The sequence below is a fragment of the Meleagris gallopavo genome, chromosome 1, assembly GCF_905368555.1.
Source record: "Meleagris gallopavo chromosome 1, MGAL_WU_HG_1.1, whole genome shotgun sequence".
In the NCBI taxonomy this organism is placed as follows: Eukaryota; Metazoa; Chordata; class Aves; order Galliformes; family Phasianidae; genus Meleagris; species Meleagris gallopavo.
The window spans coordinates 14,288,201-14,306,012 of NC_139404.1; the positions used below are offsets into that span (position 1 = coordinate 14,288,201).

The 17,812-nt window shown below is 35.1% G+C and overlaps 1 protein-coding gene across 1 annotated transcript in view; it reads right to left on the reverse strand.

Moving 5' to 3' along the window:
• Positions 1 to 17,812, reverse strand: part of COG5 (component of oligomeric golgi complex 5) — a 185,589-nt gene that overhangs the window by 44,024 nt on the left and 123,753 nt on the right. Inside the window, exons 9-13 of the mRNA XM_085217248.1 lie at positions 17,695 to 17,807; positions 17,521 to 17,598; positions 4,491 to 4,572; positions 2,152 to 2,356; positions 1,175 to 1,336 (exon numbers count right to left, since the gene is read on the reverse strand). Of these exons, the coding sequence (XP_085073374.1) occupies positions 1,175 to 1,336; positions 2,152 to 2,356; positions 4,491 to 4,572; positions 17,521 to 17,598; positions 17,695 to 17,807 (640 nt within the window). The remainder of the gene's footprint in view (positions 1 to 1,174; positions 1,337 to 2,151; positions 2,357 to 4,490; positions 4,573 to 17,520; positions 17,599 to 17,694; positions 17,808 to 17,812) is intronic.

Genomic DNA, 17,812 nt, shown 5'->3' on the forward strand with positions numbered 1-17,812 from the left:
ATTAGTAAGCCATTCAAAAATATTGACTGCAATTAACTACATTCAAGCTTTGGCAGCAGCCTTCACACATTACAGGTGAATACACAGTCATTCAACTCTGGAATTACATGAGCTGTGCAGAAATACCCAGGGGATGCCTTAGCTTGACACAACTAATAAGCTATGTTTTAGGCAATACTATGTAGTAACAAAGGCACCAAGGGAGTGACAGGGTACAAATGGAAGACAGAACAGATTTCTAAATCACTTCCAGTATTCCTTGTTCATGGAACCCCACAGATCTCCATCAGCTGGGGCTGCATTCATATATACTCTAGTGTGAATGCAGACAAGCACAAAGGGCTTCTGAAGTGAATGTAATGCAGCTAGCGATTAGTTTCTCTCAAGAACTTATAAAGAGTCCTTCCCCATCTTTCCGCAAAGCCTTATCTTCTCTGCACTAAACAATCCCAACTCTTTTATCCTCTCTTCACAGGAGAGTTACTCCAGCCCTTATGTCTTTCTTATGCTGTGTGACCCAGAGCTGAATGCCATTTTTCCTTTTCCTAAGGCAAGGAGGAAAATAACATCAACAGCCACACAGATATGCATTTTCTGAGCATTTCCAACTCCCAGTCACAAGTACACTGTCAGTATTTAACATTAACCAAAAAACACACACATACACACACTGACGTGCACACTCACAGTGCGAGAACATTGCCCACCACTTTCAGGCTCTATTACAGACTAGTCCTTACCAAAGTCTTAGGAGTGAAAATACTCCCCTGCAAATTTAAGTATCTCATTTTACAAATTCTAACTGGAATCATCATCATCAACTATCATCTCACGATTTCACTGTAACAGATTACTTACATCAGGGATTATCATTTGCAGACAAGTAACTATTACTTTATCTTTGATACAGTCAGAATAATGAAGGTATACAATAGGTATAAAATTTCTCTTCCCCATGCTTTGTAAGCTTCAACAGTTAAACTAAATGAATGTTTCAGTTGTTCCAGAACAACTAAACATAGAAGAGAAATTCTGACTTAATTTTTATGATAATCAGTTCTAGAACTAAAGAGTAACCAATGTTTTATTGGTAACAAAGTCTCATTTCTTAAGTTGTAACATAAAAAAAAAAGTCACCAAAGATTACATTTTTCAATGTATTATATGTGCATACCTGGCTATCGTTTTAATGATGCTGTCAAGCTCATCAGAAGAGGGAGGGTTCCGACCTCCAGGAGGGAAGACAAGATTGATAGGATCAAAGAGTCGAGATAGGGATTTTGACAAATAAGCAGCTTCATATTGTTGCAGCGAGTCTTTCAAGGCCTTTTCTGGGCTGAAAGGATGAGCCAACATTAGTACATTTTAAATTAAAGTACCCAGTAGCATTGAACCTTTTTGGATCATACAAACTTTACAGTATCCAATATGTTTTTTCTTTCTGCTATCAAAGCACATACACTTGAAAAAAATTGAGTACTGAATAACAGCCTGCTTCTCACTTGAATCACATAATCTGTCAGGTAGCCATCCTGCACAGTTCAATACAGTTCCTAGCTCTTTCCTTAAGACCTATGTGGAACCCCCAATTCAAGGTGTTCTTGAGAAATAGTTCTATAAATAGTTCTATAAACACCAGCTAAACTAATCACTTTATTTTGCAAAAGTCCAGAAATCTTAAGCCTGTTACAGTTTGAATTTTCCAGTATCTGCCAATCAAATAATACTTTTCTACAATGTATAAACGTACAAACTGTGAATCATTACGAAGTGAATGCTTGTCACACTCCAGTGATTGTGATATCATTAATAGAAAGTTACTGCTGTAATTGCAATATATATAAAACTGTTTTGATCATTCTGCTTTTTCTTTTCCCAAAGAAACAAAAAAATAAAAAATAAAACTAGCTCCAAAGTAATATTACAAAGCACTTTGAGAGGGACAAGTCAATCTAACACTTTTAATTATGTATTCTAACAAGAATCTCACAGCTTTCAAATAGCATGAAAGCAATCAACACAAAGCAAAAAAAAATTTTTTTTTAATTTTCCTGTTATGACTAGTTGATTAACACCAAATACTCTAAGTACTCTGTTTTACTGCATAGTACAAGCTTTACATTGCATATTATTAGGCTTCATAATACATACTCATAATCTTGGGTTTTTTGCATGAATATGTCCTGTGCATCTTCCTCCATTTGTTGCAGTTCAGCAAAGAGATCAGGACTTCCACTTGTGTTAAAATTCCTCTGAATATTTTGACTATATTGTTGCAGGCGCTTCCACAAGTCATTATAAAGTCTCAGTAATTTAGGGTATTCTCCTTCAAAAGCTTGTTTCAAAAACATAGAAGCTAGAAAATAAAGTAGTAAGTAATGTGCTTTACAAAGTCTAAACTAATTTATTTGATTCGTAAGAATAACCTGCATCCTTGCATTTAAATCACTGAATGATATGTAATGTCATTCCCTCTTTAACTCTGTTAGCGTAATATTTATAATTACTTTCAAAGTGGTATGAGCTATCGTGTTAAATGAAGTTGATGATGATATATATTTAAAGCTCCAGTATAAACTCCACAATTCAAATACTGAACAGGGGAATCTTACTTTATGTATTAAATATACCAATCATGGTCATGAACTGTTTAATATCTAACTTAATTGTTAGCACTATTATTCATCTTAGTGTGATCCAAAGAGTGATTAGAATTCACGAATGAAGATTTTCTAACAACAGCTTGGCAGGAGAAAAAGCGTGAGTTTTGCAATTTTCAAGATACTCGGTTAAAACAAATAATGTCTATGAGCCAAACTCTACAAAATCTGCTTTTACACACACCTTTAAAACAATGTACCTAAAATGTAATTCCTACACAAATAAAGAATGGCAAAACTGGCAGAAAAGTCAGCATTACCTTTAGCCTTTAAAAGCTTGCCAGAAGTAACAGGAAATGAAACAAATGTACAACTGCTTTAGACACTGATGTTAATCTTGATCTAACATCAGTCATACTTCATGGATTTCCTGGTTACATTAGGAGATTAACACTGTTACATTGGTTCCTAGGTTTTTCAAGTTCTAAACATCTGCCCCATTTGACTCAGCCCATCCCATCAACTCAAGTACATTCTAATTCTGAATACTGGAGGATTCACATTTGTTACCAAATGCAGAGCTATTTTAGGTCACAGAACAATGTTCATGCTATTCCTCTGATCTATACAATCCTGAGAGTCTACGATTCATGTCAGTTGATTCAATCAATTAGAATTAACATGCTAAATTGTACATTTTTATATAGACAAATCACTTAAAAAATTAAAAGTCTACTTGCTGTAAACAGTTTTCTCTGAACTCAGAACTGGTAAAATAAAAACAGCACTCAGTTTTAAAATCCAAATGCTCTAAATGTTTATATAGAAACCATTAAAAATTACAAGTAACAAGATAAATTTAAGAGTTACCTTATTTCTGAAATGTTATTGATCCCATTAACTGATGTCATAATTCTAGTCTTAAAACTTTGTGCTGAAAATAGCACACATTTTGCACGAACACATGAGATCCCTAGTATGTACCTACTGCTGTTAAAGTATGCGTAAGGCAAACAGTAAAATTAATATGTTTTAACACAGGATGAATACATTTTCTTTTGTAACATCTAGTTACTTAGCAACCACTGAACATGAATCAAACAGCTACTTCCTCAAATTATACTCTTGCTATTTAGCAGAGCAGGATCAAATTTTGAAGGGCCAATGCAACAGCTGAGATCACAAGATTAATGCAAACTTTATGCACTTTGTATCTGCAAAAGATTCACTTTATACTCTGTATACAAATTTGAAAGATGTATTTGTGAAAACACCAAGTACGATCAAATTGCATGCTGCATTAATATGACAACAGTACTCTTGTGTTTACAACATGATTTAATATTGTTGGTTGTATCTGCTACTTATTTATTGCACATGTGCAGAACACTGTGTGTAGTCAGAACACTACCAATTAGCTATATTTAGACAAGACATAGTTTTAAAGAAACTCAGCTCCTATTTACAAGGTATGCAAAAATGGCTAAAATCAGTCTTTTGCAACTGATGAGTGCTCAACAACAGAGGAATGTATAAACTGCTTTTTAAAATCAAATTACTACTTACGATTTCAGTAAACTCATTCACTTTGGAAAGTATAATGTGATCCCAAACGTTTTTACATCCACATACAGTAGGCCTAAATATGGGCTTTTATTAGATTATGACTGCTTAATGGAACAGAAAACATTTTTTATTTTTTTTTCCCAGGAAACTCAATTACAATTTAGAACCATTTGGTTATAAAACCACAAAATTATAAATTCACAGACCCAGCACTAAGTGAACCACTGCTGTTAGTAGAGGAGATAATGAGCAAATAACTTATGGAAATGAGAGGTTCAAAATAACTACAAAATACATTACGAATCATTTATATTGAATACTTACAGTCTGTTGCAGACTGAAACTGAGAGGAAAGAGTCTGAGTTACTGCAGTCCAAAATTTGTACAAAATATCAGACTGTCCATCCTGATAGGAAGGGAGAAAAGAAAAGAAGGTTTCAGAGCAAACTCTTTCCAAAGAATCTTAAACGCTGCAAATGCTTCCAGTCACAGTTCTTTTACCAAAGCTAAGTAAATGAAGTCTGGGAAGCTTTCCTCAAGTTTAAAACTAGTAAAATTGCTTGAGAAAACAAAAATAAAAGCTTTGGTCTTCTCTCAAATCTTTTCCCTTATTTGGGAGAAACACTCCCAGCTCTCTGGCAATCAATCTTTTGGAAAAAAGGTATGAATGTAGAAAGAAACAGCACATCTTGGAACTGTATAAGAAAACGTCTTTGCATTACCATGACCTTTGCATTCAGTGGGATTCTCATGCTGACTAAATCACAGCAATTACTGAAATGACATGTTTACAGATAGCAATCAGGAATCAGAACTAGTCCATGCTGCTCAGGTTTGCACAGAACAGAAGAATTTCTACCTCCAAAACCCTTAACAACTAAAAAAATACACTGAACTTCATTTGGCTCTTCACCACCTTCTGTCAACAAGGTTTGCTGACAGAAGTGGAGATGAGGTAGCATATACTCTTGAAGAGAAGACATATTTGAAACCACAAGTTTTTAGTTACTCCCCTCTACCACCTTATAGATAAAATCAAACATTATAGTACGGTTTCCATTTCTCTCTTTTTTGCTCTCTTCTTGTCTGTGCCTTTGAGGCAGAAAAATTTGCAAGAGGTGATGGTGAGCATTCTATCCTGCCCCCCTAGTTAGATGCCTGGGTAGCTGTGTTTTAGTCAGAAAAATACAAAATGTTTTGGAAGAGACCTTAAAGACCACCTAGTTTCAACCCCCCACTGTGGGCAGCAAAACTTCCCATTGCACCAGGTTGTGCAAAGCCCCATCTAACCTGGCCTTGAACTCTTTATGGGAGCGGAAAGCTCTGAACAGAATTATTTTCTTCACATACCCATGCAACATACTGACCTTCCTGTATAAATTTACCAATTTGAAGAAATCGCTAACTATGCAAAACGTGCTCAGGAAGAAAAAGCAAAACACCCAGCAATAATTATAGATGTCAGCAATGCTAAGAATTTTAGGCTGGCACTTGGCTGTTTCTGTTCTGATTCACTCTGAAAGATCAAAGTTTTTAAATCAAAGCACAGCATTCACATCTAAAGATGCATTTAAGTAAAGGGCTTAACACTGAAATCTCTGTCAAAGATGGATGCATTTTCTGAGCTTTCCTTTTGGTGTTGCCTGTGACTTACTGTGAGAAAAGTGTAAAAACAAAAAACCAAACCAAACCACATGTTCTTGTAAATAACATAAGCTCTTTCAAATATAAAAGTTCAGCCACTCCAAACTGTCATCTTGAGTAGTCAAGATGACAGAGGAAGAAAGAAACACACGCTATTCGCCTGCATTGGCCAAAGCAATGAGAGTCTTCAGAATGCCCTACACTAACAGGGTACCACTGCATTCAATTTGAACATCTGGTCATTGAAATATTGCAAGTTCAAGTTCAAGTTTTCAGTTCAAAAACTATCACCTTAAAAACTTTATATAAAACTTGCAAATCAGTTCAATTATTTTTTTAGTATCAGATTATTAGACAGAATGCTTTCACAAATTCTGAAGTTTGTGAACTTAGAACAAGTCTGGTTCGCACAGAACAGACGAATTTCCAGTTCCAAAACCCTTAACAGCCAAAAAAAATACACTGAACTTCATTTGGCTCTTCACCACCTTGTGTCAACAGGGTTTGCTGACAGAAGCAGAGAACTCATCCAATCCTACCCCTTATATAAAGATAAAGGGTAGAATAGACAAACAAGGATAAAATCTGTGGATCGTGTTAAGAACTGACATGAGAGAGAATGTCTTTTCTGCTGTTGGATATCCAGGATGATGGCAGGATCATATCTGAAAAATGTATGAGAATTAACACAGAAAACTAACATCAACATGAATGATGGAATCTCGTTTGTGACTGCCTGAGGACACTTACGGATTTAGAAACCAGACTTACCCATTTCATAGCTAAATTTGTATTTTCCATAAAACTGTAGTTGATTTTTGTATATGGGAAAAATAAAATAGTAGTATTGGACAGAAGGTGCACTGCACAAAAGGTCTTCTTTTGGATAAATTGATTATTATAGCATGACTGTGAAATTACTCAGTTCTTCACTGAGTTTCATATTTAAAATAAATGAGCCTTCACATGAGCTATAAAATAAATGAATTAGCTTTCATACTCTCTATCCCAACCTGGAACAATATTTGCCTATTCAGCATGGTAACTCAATTTAATTTCTAAATCATCTAGTGGATGTGGAAAAAATACTTACAGTCCACCTTCAAATAACTTACTTTCATTACTGTAATCACCATCTACACCTCTATCACAGCATTAGCACAAAATACAATGATTAAATGTGGTCTTGAAAACAAACTTGCATACTGTCTATCCACATCATTCTTAAATGTGATTCAGCATTGTGACAAGTAACAGTAACAAGAACCTGAAAACATTTAATATTGAAGGGAAAATACATAACATTTGCAGGTAACTGTATATCCACATATAATATATATAAATTCAGACATATATACATATGTACTCATGTAAATATCCGCATAGTAGCTACAGCTGAGCCAGTTAAGTCTCTGCCCATTAGCTCGTGTCTCTAGACCTGGGTAAAAAGTATTAATTAACTCATCAAAATTTTGCAATTATCAAGGCTCCTTTGTCTTGGCTCTCCAACTATATTATGTATGAGGAAATAGAGTGGAAAAATACATGGAAAATCCACAGATTTTATACTGGCTCACGACTCAGTCAAAAATGTTTAGGGGACAAAAAAGGTTAATGTCCCACTTTCAGAACAACTGAAAACACTATCTAGGGAGTTATTACCAGTTGTTTCTATAATGTGACTGGTGATATTTCACTTTGTCCAGTGCTGAGATGTGGTCGCTCAGGAGGTGAATTACAACTGCTGATTAGTAGTACACAAAAGACTGCGTAAGAGTTTGTGGCAGGAACGAGAGAATACTTTATACTTTTGCCTACACGAACACTGGAGAGTATTCAAATGGGAGGACTGCAGTTACTAAAATGAGAACACAACAAGGCATTAGCATTAGATACTCCTGCTGGGGTATAAAAGTGTGATACGCAACCATGATCACTCAGAAAACATTTATTTATTTTGTTTAAACCTGCAATTTCTTTGCTTACATATTACCTAAGTATGTTATTTTCTTATTTTAGGTACTTCACTGCTTATTTTTCAAAGAAAGTATTCTAACATTACTTCTGTGCTGTAGATCACAATGGAAACTGTAATTTAACTAATACAAATCTAATGTGCAATTCTGTTTGACAACAATCAATACTAAAAAAGGACACCAAAAAAAAGAATTCCTAAAGGAATGTTCTACTCTGGCTTAGTGGAAAGACTGAAGGAACGCTCTCCTCTCCTGAACAACTTCTTTAAGCACTCAAGACAGGCAGAATGAAGAAGAAGAGGAAAGGGCAATCAGCACTGCTTGCCTGAAATGCACACAGAAGATCTACAAATCATTTTATCATAGTGGTAAGCTTATAAGCCTTCCCCCATGTTTCATATAGTACAGTGAGCAACATCCCAACTGCTCTTTTGGGCTCTTCACTTTCAGAAGCCGTAATCTAGCTGAAATTGCATTCCTGTCATCTTTATTTCCATAGTGTGTGTGTGAGCAATGAATTTGGTCCTCCACTATACTTACACCAAGTCTCTTCACCGGTAGACAAAACGTGGGAGTACTGGGTGCACTCACATTGTGATTAAATGTGTAGAAGTGATTCTCTTTGGTGCAAACCTGTCTTGTGTCTATACTTGATGCTTTCAGTGCTTGGTGTCTCAACAGACTGTCACTATTCAGTAGATACACAACCTCATCACTAGCTTAAAAAGAACAATATCTGCAATTAAACAGGATTTGTAGCACATCATCATATTTCTGCAGTAGAACCCACAATGATGTGCTAATACTTTTCATCAATTAACATTCTGAGACTTTAAATTGGGAATGTTCTATTTCTCTTATGAAAACTACGTAAAACTGAAAGAAGCTCTACCCTCCCCAGAATAAAAACGTTTGCTTTGAAATCTAGTCACAGGCAGATTAACATCTTGTGATACAATCCCTTGTAGCAGGAGCAGCTGACAAGATGAGTAATGAACTGCATCCGATTATCTTTTCAGCTCTGTGGCAATCATTTTCCATCAGCTTTTTATTCCATAACCAACAACACTGGATAAAGATCACAATTCTGTCATATTCTACCCCAGCCTCCATCAGAGGATATGTTTAATAATGCAGAAAACACATAAACATTTGGAAGTTAAGAGGTCTAATGAGATAGTCTAACATTACTATTATCTGGGGCAAAATTGTTCCACGTGCTTATTGCATAGTACACCAAAATCCTTACATAATTTGAAGTCTTTCAGAAGGAAATTATTACACCTTAGCACTTAATATAATGTTGTTTCCTCTTTTCATATACAATATATTCTTTCTTCAACAAAAGAGTCTTAACTGTGATTGATAGTATCTAATACTCAAGACAGGCAAGATTCAGGTTGACATATACATATTTTTCCCATTATAGAGTACAACTGAATTAAACGTACTAACATTAATTTAACCAACAACAGAAATAAAATGGCAAAACAGGATTTTTACCCAAAATCCAATCCATTCTTCATTCTGATCTCACAGTAGGGAGAATCCACACAGAAATCATAATTTGGACCGCTACAAATAGGCTTAGATCAGACACAGAACTATTTTTTTCATAACAATCCACTGTGAAAATGCTCCTTTATATAAACTACTCCGAATAAACTAATGATCTATCCCTTCTTGCTGAGAATCAAAAACATTGTCTCTGCTGTTCCTGTGACCACTTTCTTTCCCAAAACTAACAGAGCTGATCAGGCACTCAATTTAGTAGCCTCTATGCAAATTTGCAGGTAATGCAAGATAGTTGGGGTCTGTCTTCCCCTTGTCAATTCTTTGCTGATGGAATAAACTGAACAACTGCCCACTAACATCAACTAGAGCAGCCTTTTGCAATTCTGACCTACTGCACAGCTGTCAAGACCTTGGGAAATAAACATGCTTTTGAAAAACATATGAAATATAAGCAGATAGCTACTTTTGAAAATATTATTCCCAGGAAATCAAACTGCATCTGTGTAAAATAGAAAAACACAACATATTCCAGTCTGATCCATCCACTGTAATTTTTTAATTTTTAGTACCTCTTATTAAAAAATAGGTACTCAGTCACACACTCCATTCACATAGGAATTACTTTTTCATGGAAATTACACGCATAAATCAGAGAAAACAAGTCTATTAGGCTGGACCACAAATGGCAATTAATTTTCTCAGTAGTAGGGCTCACTTTATTACTGAAAAAAAACCATTAGTATAAGATATAATTCAACAAATTTTACCCTCATCGGAATAATACATTCAGGCAGACTATTTGACTTTCATTGTATTTCTTATTTACATGAAATTAAAAATGTCCTTAAGTGCTTTGCTGAACCAGTGCCATAATCAACAATCAGCAAAAATACGTGTTCACTTCAGTTATTTAGTTTTAACTATTACCATGAAGTTACTGTGGTCAATACCGTGCACAGATATGCTGAAATTTCCACCTCTGAAAGTTTTTCTTTAGATAAAACTACTAGGAAAGCATGATAATGCTGAACAATGACAGGGCCAGGAGACATTTGGATGTGCCATTTCATCCTTCTCATTTGTCTCAGATCAAGAAAGCCCAACATGCCTTGTGCATTTCAGGCAAACACTGATTAGCAAAGTGTATTTTAAGATAAGGGTCTCTTAAGTAAATCTTCCTACTCTAAAAAAGAAAATGGAGTCTTATAGAAACATAAACACAGGTAAGTATGCAAGTTTAATATTTAATGGCAAAAGTTTAGCACTCTTGATAGCCTAGCTCAGAAAGAGCCTACATTTAGTAGATGTTGAATTAAAAGCAGCCTACTAGCCTTTCCAGAAGAGACTCTAGGCCACACATCAACAATTCTATGCTTATAAAAAGCTGAGATTCAGAGCTTCAAGAAAAAGGGCTGTTATAGCACAGAGACTGCAAACTGCTATCTTCTATGCAATGCCTTATGTTAAGAATTGGCATATTAGTATGAAATGAAGAAGAAAAATACATGTATACTGGCATATTAAAAATCCTTTCTTTTTCCCAGCAGTCTCTCAATGAGTCGTATTACAGATTATAGGCTGTCCAGTCAGCAGTGCAAAGTGACGCTATTACTCAGCTGTACAGACTGAAAATTTAGGTGAATGTTCCTTGTTTACAAGATCACAAGATTGTCTTCACTGGAAAAAAAACAACAACACACTAACAGAATCCAAGTGCTAGAACTCCCCACTTACATGGAATGAGTTGATTTCACAGTTCAAAAAGTATAACCCATCTTCTGTTAATACCTACTATTAACTTAATAAACCAACAAACAGTAGTGAGTGAGTACCAGCACCATAGGAGGAATGATATTTGAAGATTTGTATCCACCGTTATCCTACAATAATATCAATGTCACAGCTTGGAAAACTGACTTAAAGTTACCTCAAAAATAAAAGCCAAACAACTTATCCCACTTAGAAAAAAACATACCAAGCTCCTCATTAACTTTGCTGTTATAGAAATGAACTCTCTTGAGCTGTGTTCTTTATATAACTATTTGGCATCTGACATGAAATCTAAATTCAATGAATGAGAAAGAAAATACCCCCTTATTTGGTATTAGATAAGAATGCAAGAAAATGCTGAAAAGACATATACTTATTTTTACAAATGTCTCTATTTCCTCCACACTGTAAATTTAGAACTAAATGAGTATAATTTCCCATCTGTGAATTATCATATTTGTGTTTGTCTGAAATAGCTATTCCAACATTTAAATAATAAATCTGACCCACTGATTCTAAACTGGCTTCCCCTTCACGACAATCTTTTCCAACTTATTTTTCCCTGTAGAAATTTTGATACTCTGAATAGAATGTGGAAAATATCTTTATTGTGAAGACCCTTTGAAATGTAAAACAATAAACTGAATATTACCATGCAGCTAGTTGCTGCAGGCTCCTGAAATCAGGCTTTGCATACTAATACATACAGTGCTTTCTATCTGTAATCAAAGGCCATAAAGAAATACAGGACTCAAGAACACTGTTCTAACAACAGAAGACATTTAAAGGATAGTGTAAATATTTTTCCACCAATAAAGCAAGAATGCAAATGATTCAAGAATTCTGTACAGCAAAATCTTATGGGACAGAAATAAAGAAATCTATTTGCACTATTTCTATAGCAACAACATAACCAAATGCTAGACTGTGAACAAAACGCCATCACACTCACATTGCACTCAGTAGTGCAATTAATCAGTAAAGAAAGAGAAAAGATCAGTGCGTCAAATAAACCTTTTCTAGCTTCTCAAAGTAGTCTAGATTAAATTTTAAAAAAGATCAGGGCATATGAATTTTTAACACTGTCTACATTAGAATGTTGTAGGTGAACACATGTCAATAAGTGACACCATGACTTTAAAAATGACCTTGCTTTTTGTTTTACTGTAGGACACAGAATTTCATTACAGTGTTGATCACTTTATACCAAGGTGTGATAGCTTCTAGACTTGCAACAATAGAGCAACATTTTAAAAAGATCTCTTTATGCATCAGACAAAAGAAACAACATCTTTTTTTCTTTTTTTAAATATTAGCTTCTTAACTAGAATATAAGGAGAGTGCTTTTTCCCACTTCCTATGTGATTCCATAGAAAAACGAATCTGCAAGTAACAAAAATACCTAGGTCTTAAACAGTGTCCTCTATCATCAAAACTACTTAAAAAAACATTAATTAATTCTTCCACGCTTCTGCAACATATGCATCAACTGGACGTAAATGAAGTCAGTGTTTCCAAAAGCCAGTAACTACCCAAGGGACTTGACAGCTGCCTTCTGCCCACAGAACTGATTTAGTATGCACAGCAGTAACTCTACACTTTCACCTTGACTGTAATGTACCTCACCCAGCGATGAAGGGGTAGTTTGTTATCATGTCCATTCAACCTAAGTGGCTCAGGTTAAGACTGATAAGAATTGATGATAAAAGATGACACTGCCATCAAATGTATTTCTTTTCTAATAGTAATCTGACTGTAATCCAGCTGACTTAATAATTTTCAGTTATCACTGGACTACAGTCAGCACAGACCCCAACAAAATTGAAGTGTAAATGAGCATAGGTCATTAGAATCTACCAACCAATGCAGCCTTGACACCATCCCTTCTATTTACAGCTGCACATTTCTAGCAAACAGGATTCAAGTTCTAGAGAAAAAGCAGTGTCATTAGAAGACCATTACATGGGCTCTGTTCCTTCCATCTGAATTAGAACTGAATTACTTTTAACAAGGCTGGCTGTGGACACATGGATCCATTTAAAACAAGAAGTAAGACTCTTTAATTAGTAAAAGGTTTTTTTTTTTTTTTTTTTTTTTTTAAGAGAAATTTTGCAATCGAAGTCAGCAGGAAAATTTGTAGGTTTGAAACTTACAGCATCTTCAGTATGTTGGGGATGACAAACCTGCTCATTCACCTGTGTTCAGATCTCCCCAAAGTGTCTTGCTAATGCTTAAATAATAAACAGAAACCACAGCAGAAATGGTGCACAAATAATCCAACTCTGCTTCTACAAAAGATACTAGAAAATAAATCACATACTTGTAATAATAGGTAAAAGATTATTTTGTGAATTCAAGTAAGGTAGTAATTAGATTATTTTTAATTTTTTTCCACTTAGGATTATTTTAATTGAGTCAATTTAATGTGAACATGTGATGTTAGGATGTGGATAACTTCAAAGCAGGGACATCTTTTTTAACAAGTTTGGACAGGAGAGAAAAAATAAGGTGGAATGCAAGTATGTTTTGGGAAATAAACACTTATATTTTCCATTTACTTTCCTTATCTGATGTAATTGTGAGGACATTTCCTTCTGTATCGTTAACACCTCATACTGACAGTGCAGACAACTCAAGAAAATAGCCTGCTTACTCACCAAGCATTCACCAGGAGAAGCAATGATATAAACCCTCCACAAAACATAGAATAACACTCCCTGTAACTCTCAGCTCACTCTTTTACCCAAAGCCTTACATAAATGACAGGTTTTGCTGTCTTCCTGAGCTGTTAACAAATGTGGACATCAGCTGACCAAAAGGGATCAAAAGCAGCTCTGCTCTCTCACAGACAGTGCCCTTCTTTCCTGACTCCTTCCCATTAGTGACAAAACCCGGCTCACTCTACCTATTGACCAGCTCAACACCACCCCCCCAATAATCATTTGTCACTTTCAGGGTTGTTTCTCACTTTGCAAAACTTTTCACTGATGCCTACGTAGGAGTGACAGACTCAAAATAGATAAGGATCAGAGATCATTTCCAAATCTTCCACAAGGGGCTAAGAGGGATTCTTATCTCCAATTAGGAAACTGGCTGGCATAGGATGAAATGCTCTGCTGTGATTTACACTGAAGTCAATTGTTGTTTAGGTATTAAAATAGTTGAAGTAGGATTAGTCACTACACATAGAGAAATAAAACAGAGTAAAATGGTGTAACCTTTAGCTCTTTGAAGGTAAATTAAGCAACTAAAAGAAGTGATTAAACTAGCCCAACATTAAGAGAATAAAAATATCAACTTTACATTGTTTAAATCATATCTGACCCTCAAGATTACGAAAAAATTAGCCCATCTTTAAAAAAAGTACATAATTAAATCTTTTTTCCCACAAAACCATAAATCAGAATTTATGAGTTCTGAATTCTGAGCTTTGCTTATCAACTAAGATCTAGTCATTAAAGAAGTCTACTCATAGACTAGGGGGGAAAAAAAGTCAATTCAGTCTTAAATGTATCTCCCCTTTAAATATCTCCAGGTCCTTTTTTAGGAAATGCACATTATAGTTTCAGTATTTACAGATCAAAAATGAATTTATATTTCATTTCTAGTATGAAATGGGACAAGGTACTATCAGGACACGTGTCCTTTTCAAAGGAGATTTGAATTCCTTTGCACTTATTTCATGCTGTGGAAGAGGACAAATGTGAAAATCCAGATGTGCAAAGGGGAGAAGTGGAACAAACAGGAATGTAAATTCCATCTGCAGATTCTTTGTGGTACTCGTAAGTCTGGGTACGTCAACTTTACTCTTGACCATATTTAACAGTGAAAAAAAATGAAATTGAATTCTGTTACTAAAAAGAGAAACCATAATGTAGAAAAGATGTGGGTACTGTCATTGTCATGGTGCTGACCAGCAGTACTTACAAATTTATAAAGTTCTGTGCCTCAGTTTCTCTATCAGTTCAGATTTTTTAGTTTTATTGTTGTTATTGTTGTTTTTTTCTGATGTCGTTTTTCTTTGTTTTCTTTTCTGTTGATTTTGTGAATCCTTTAATTATTTTTTTTTAAACTATTCTTTGGATACTTGGATATAACAGGGTACAACACTACTGAGAATGAGTATGGTAACAAGTAATTAGAAGGCCAGAAAGCACATTTTTGAGATCATAACACAAAATTAGGAAAATGCAGGCAGTGAAGAGAAAGACAAAAAAAATTCTAATAGAAAAAAAGACAATGATTTAAAAAAGAAAAAGCAAGTTGCTTGTGCTTTCAAAAAGCTGGGTCTCCTCTTATACTTCCTAGGACGATACTTAACACTGCAGTAATCAAAACAAGGAAGCAGATGGACAGGCAAAGTGGTACTGCAGCTGCTGCAGAAGATGACTATAATCATAATGTTGACATCAGTAACAGTAATTAGTGCACAGACTGTAGAGTGGATGATTTTTTCCTATCTTCTGGTGTGGGCATGCTGCCCTAGAGAATGAATTTAATGTTAGTACCTTTAGTTTGTTTTGTTCATTTGCTACGTTTATTAATGAAATGAATATGATAAAGGAAATACAACTTTTCTGCTGCTACAAAGCATCTTCTATAGAAAGCATATTGTTTCAGTTAGGATTAATAATAGATGGAATCTTCATTAGTAAATGGCAAATTACCGATTTCTTATTTATTTCTAATTTCAATGTACACAACAATCCACACTCTCCCATGTGGCTATCTGCATGTACCTTCCTGAATTTCAGCAGCATCTAGTATGTGTCTGATTTTGTAAACAGCTGTACTGTATGGCATGACTTCACCCATCTGTAGGCTGGAGCCGTACTTTTTGGTAGTACTGTGTCATGCTGGGAGAGTTTTAGTAGACCATGGACAAGTGCTCCTTAGCTAAGGTTCAAAGAGAATGACAACCATCTCCAAAATAGCTGTTGAAGAGTAAACTCATTGAATACGGGACAACTGTGGGTAAACAAATAGAAGGACTTCATTTAGGAAATACAATTTGTCACTTAGATGTAATCCAGTGATACAAAGTCTGTGGGAAGCAAGGGTTACAAAAGCTAACATGGAACTGGCCTAGCATACCACAGCCCTAAGGCCTTTTATTTTCTAGTCAACTTTTTTCCATTCTGCATCTAGCCTCTTTTGAAATTAATTTTGCATGTTTAATTTTTCTCCAGAACAATATAAGATTTTCTTTGGCTTCCCTTTATTACCATCCTCAACAACTGGAAAACCTCCTATCCTCTTTTCAACTGCCGTTCTACCAAAGAGGAGAATGAAACTGAGAAGCCACAGGGTCAGGATGGGAGACATTGCAAGTTCATTTATCTCAGCTCTCTTTCCACCCCAGTTTTTCCAGAATCTTCCAGAGTTCCTCCTTCTGTCTCTAGGTTTCTAAGCTTCTCTTTGAAAAAAAGCTGATCAACTGAAGAGATCCACCCATGCAGCAATAGCTATTTTTGCCTAACAAAACATTAAAAAAAAAAAAAAAAAAGGCTAAACTTTCTAAGCTTTTTGAGCTGTGGATTATGTTGTTGTTAGGTTTGTTTTCTGTGTTTGTTGTTTTTTTGTTGCTGTTTTGGTGTTGCTTTTTTTTTTCCCAGCACAGAAAGAGGATATTAAATCACCCCACAGAAAAGTAATGCTCTATGCAACACCTTTTGGAGCTCAGTTTAACTGACAGATCATCTTACACACTGTGCTTAACCTCCACTGGCTGCTTTTACTGTTGAGAAGACCACATTTGCATGTGAACAGTTTCCCCAGTGTATTTCAAAAATTAAATTCATGTAAATTAAAAATCTAGTCATATACATGGAAAAAAGAGATGTCTGCGTAAACACATCTTTTGTTTTTGTTTCCTCTCATCTACCAAGGTTGATGAAAGAGCTTCAGAAGCTTCAGCTACTGTTCCTAACACTGAAAGAAACCATTAATCAAATTATCCCAAATACGAGTAGAAAACAATGAAATTGAATGGAAAGGAATAGGTATTCAAAAGAACAGCCATGATTATTTTTCAAGGAAAATGTTGCCAAGTAGAGAAACAGATGGCTGAAAGTGTTAGATGAAGACACATTTTTCTATGCTAAACTAACAGACTTAATTAATTGCTCAAATCACATGGTATTTTATGGAATGACATTAATGATCAGTAATAAAAACTGACAGTGGTGCCTTATCAGCTCCCTTTAAAGAAAATAAAAGAAATTATTGTAAAAATAATGTTTCTACCCTACAGATGTAACCCAAATAAAGTAAATAAAGCTTTCGCATTAGTTTGACTTCCAGTGCTTCTCCAATAATATAATTATAGAATTGTTATCAAGATCTAAAAGTTCAAATAAAAGCATTCTCTAGTGGTAATTTCCTTATCAGAATTACTAAAACATATTGATAAATTAAATTAAATTAAATTAACTAAATTAAAACTTTACCTTAACTATTTCCTCAATGAAGCAGACATGTGAAATAGGATCTCTTTTCTTTGCCAATAGTTTCTGCAAGTGCTGCACCTGTAAGAAATAATTAATTGGGAGGAAAAGTGCCATCTTCAAATATCTTATGTACAAAATTGCCTCACAAGTAATCAGGAATTAGCTGCTGAGTACCTGTCCACAAGCAGCACAGATCTGATCCATGAGTTTCTCCATGTTTGTCCAGAGAGCTGCCCGAAAAGCTGCTGTGTTCCCAGGTGTTGGCATAGCAGCTCTTCCAGGCCCACCTACA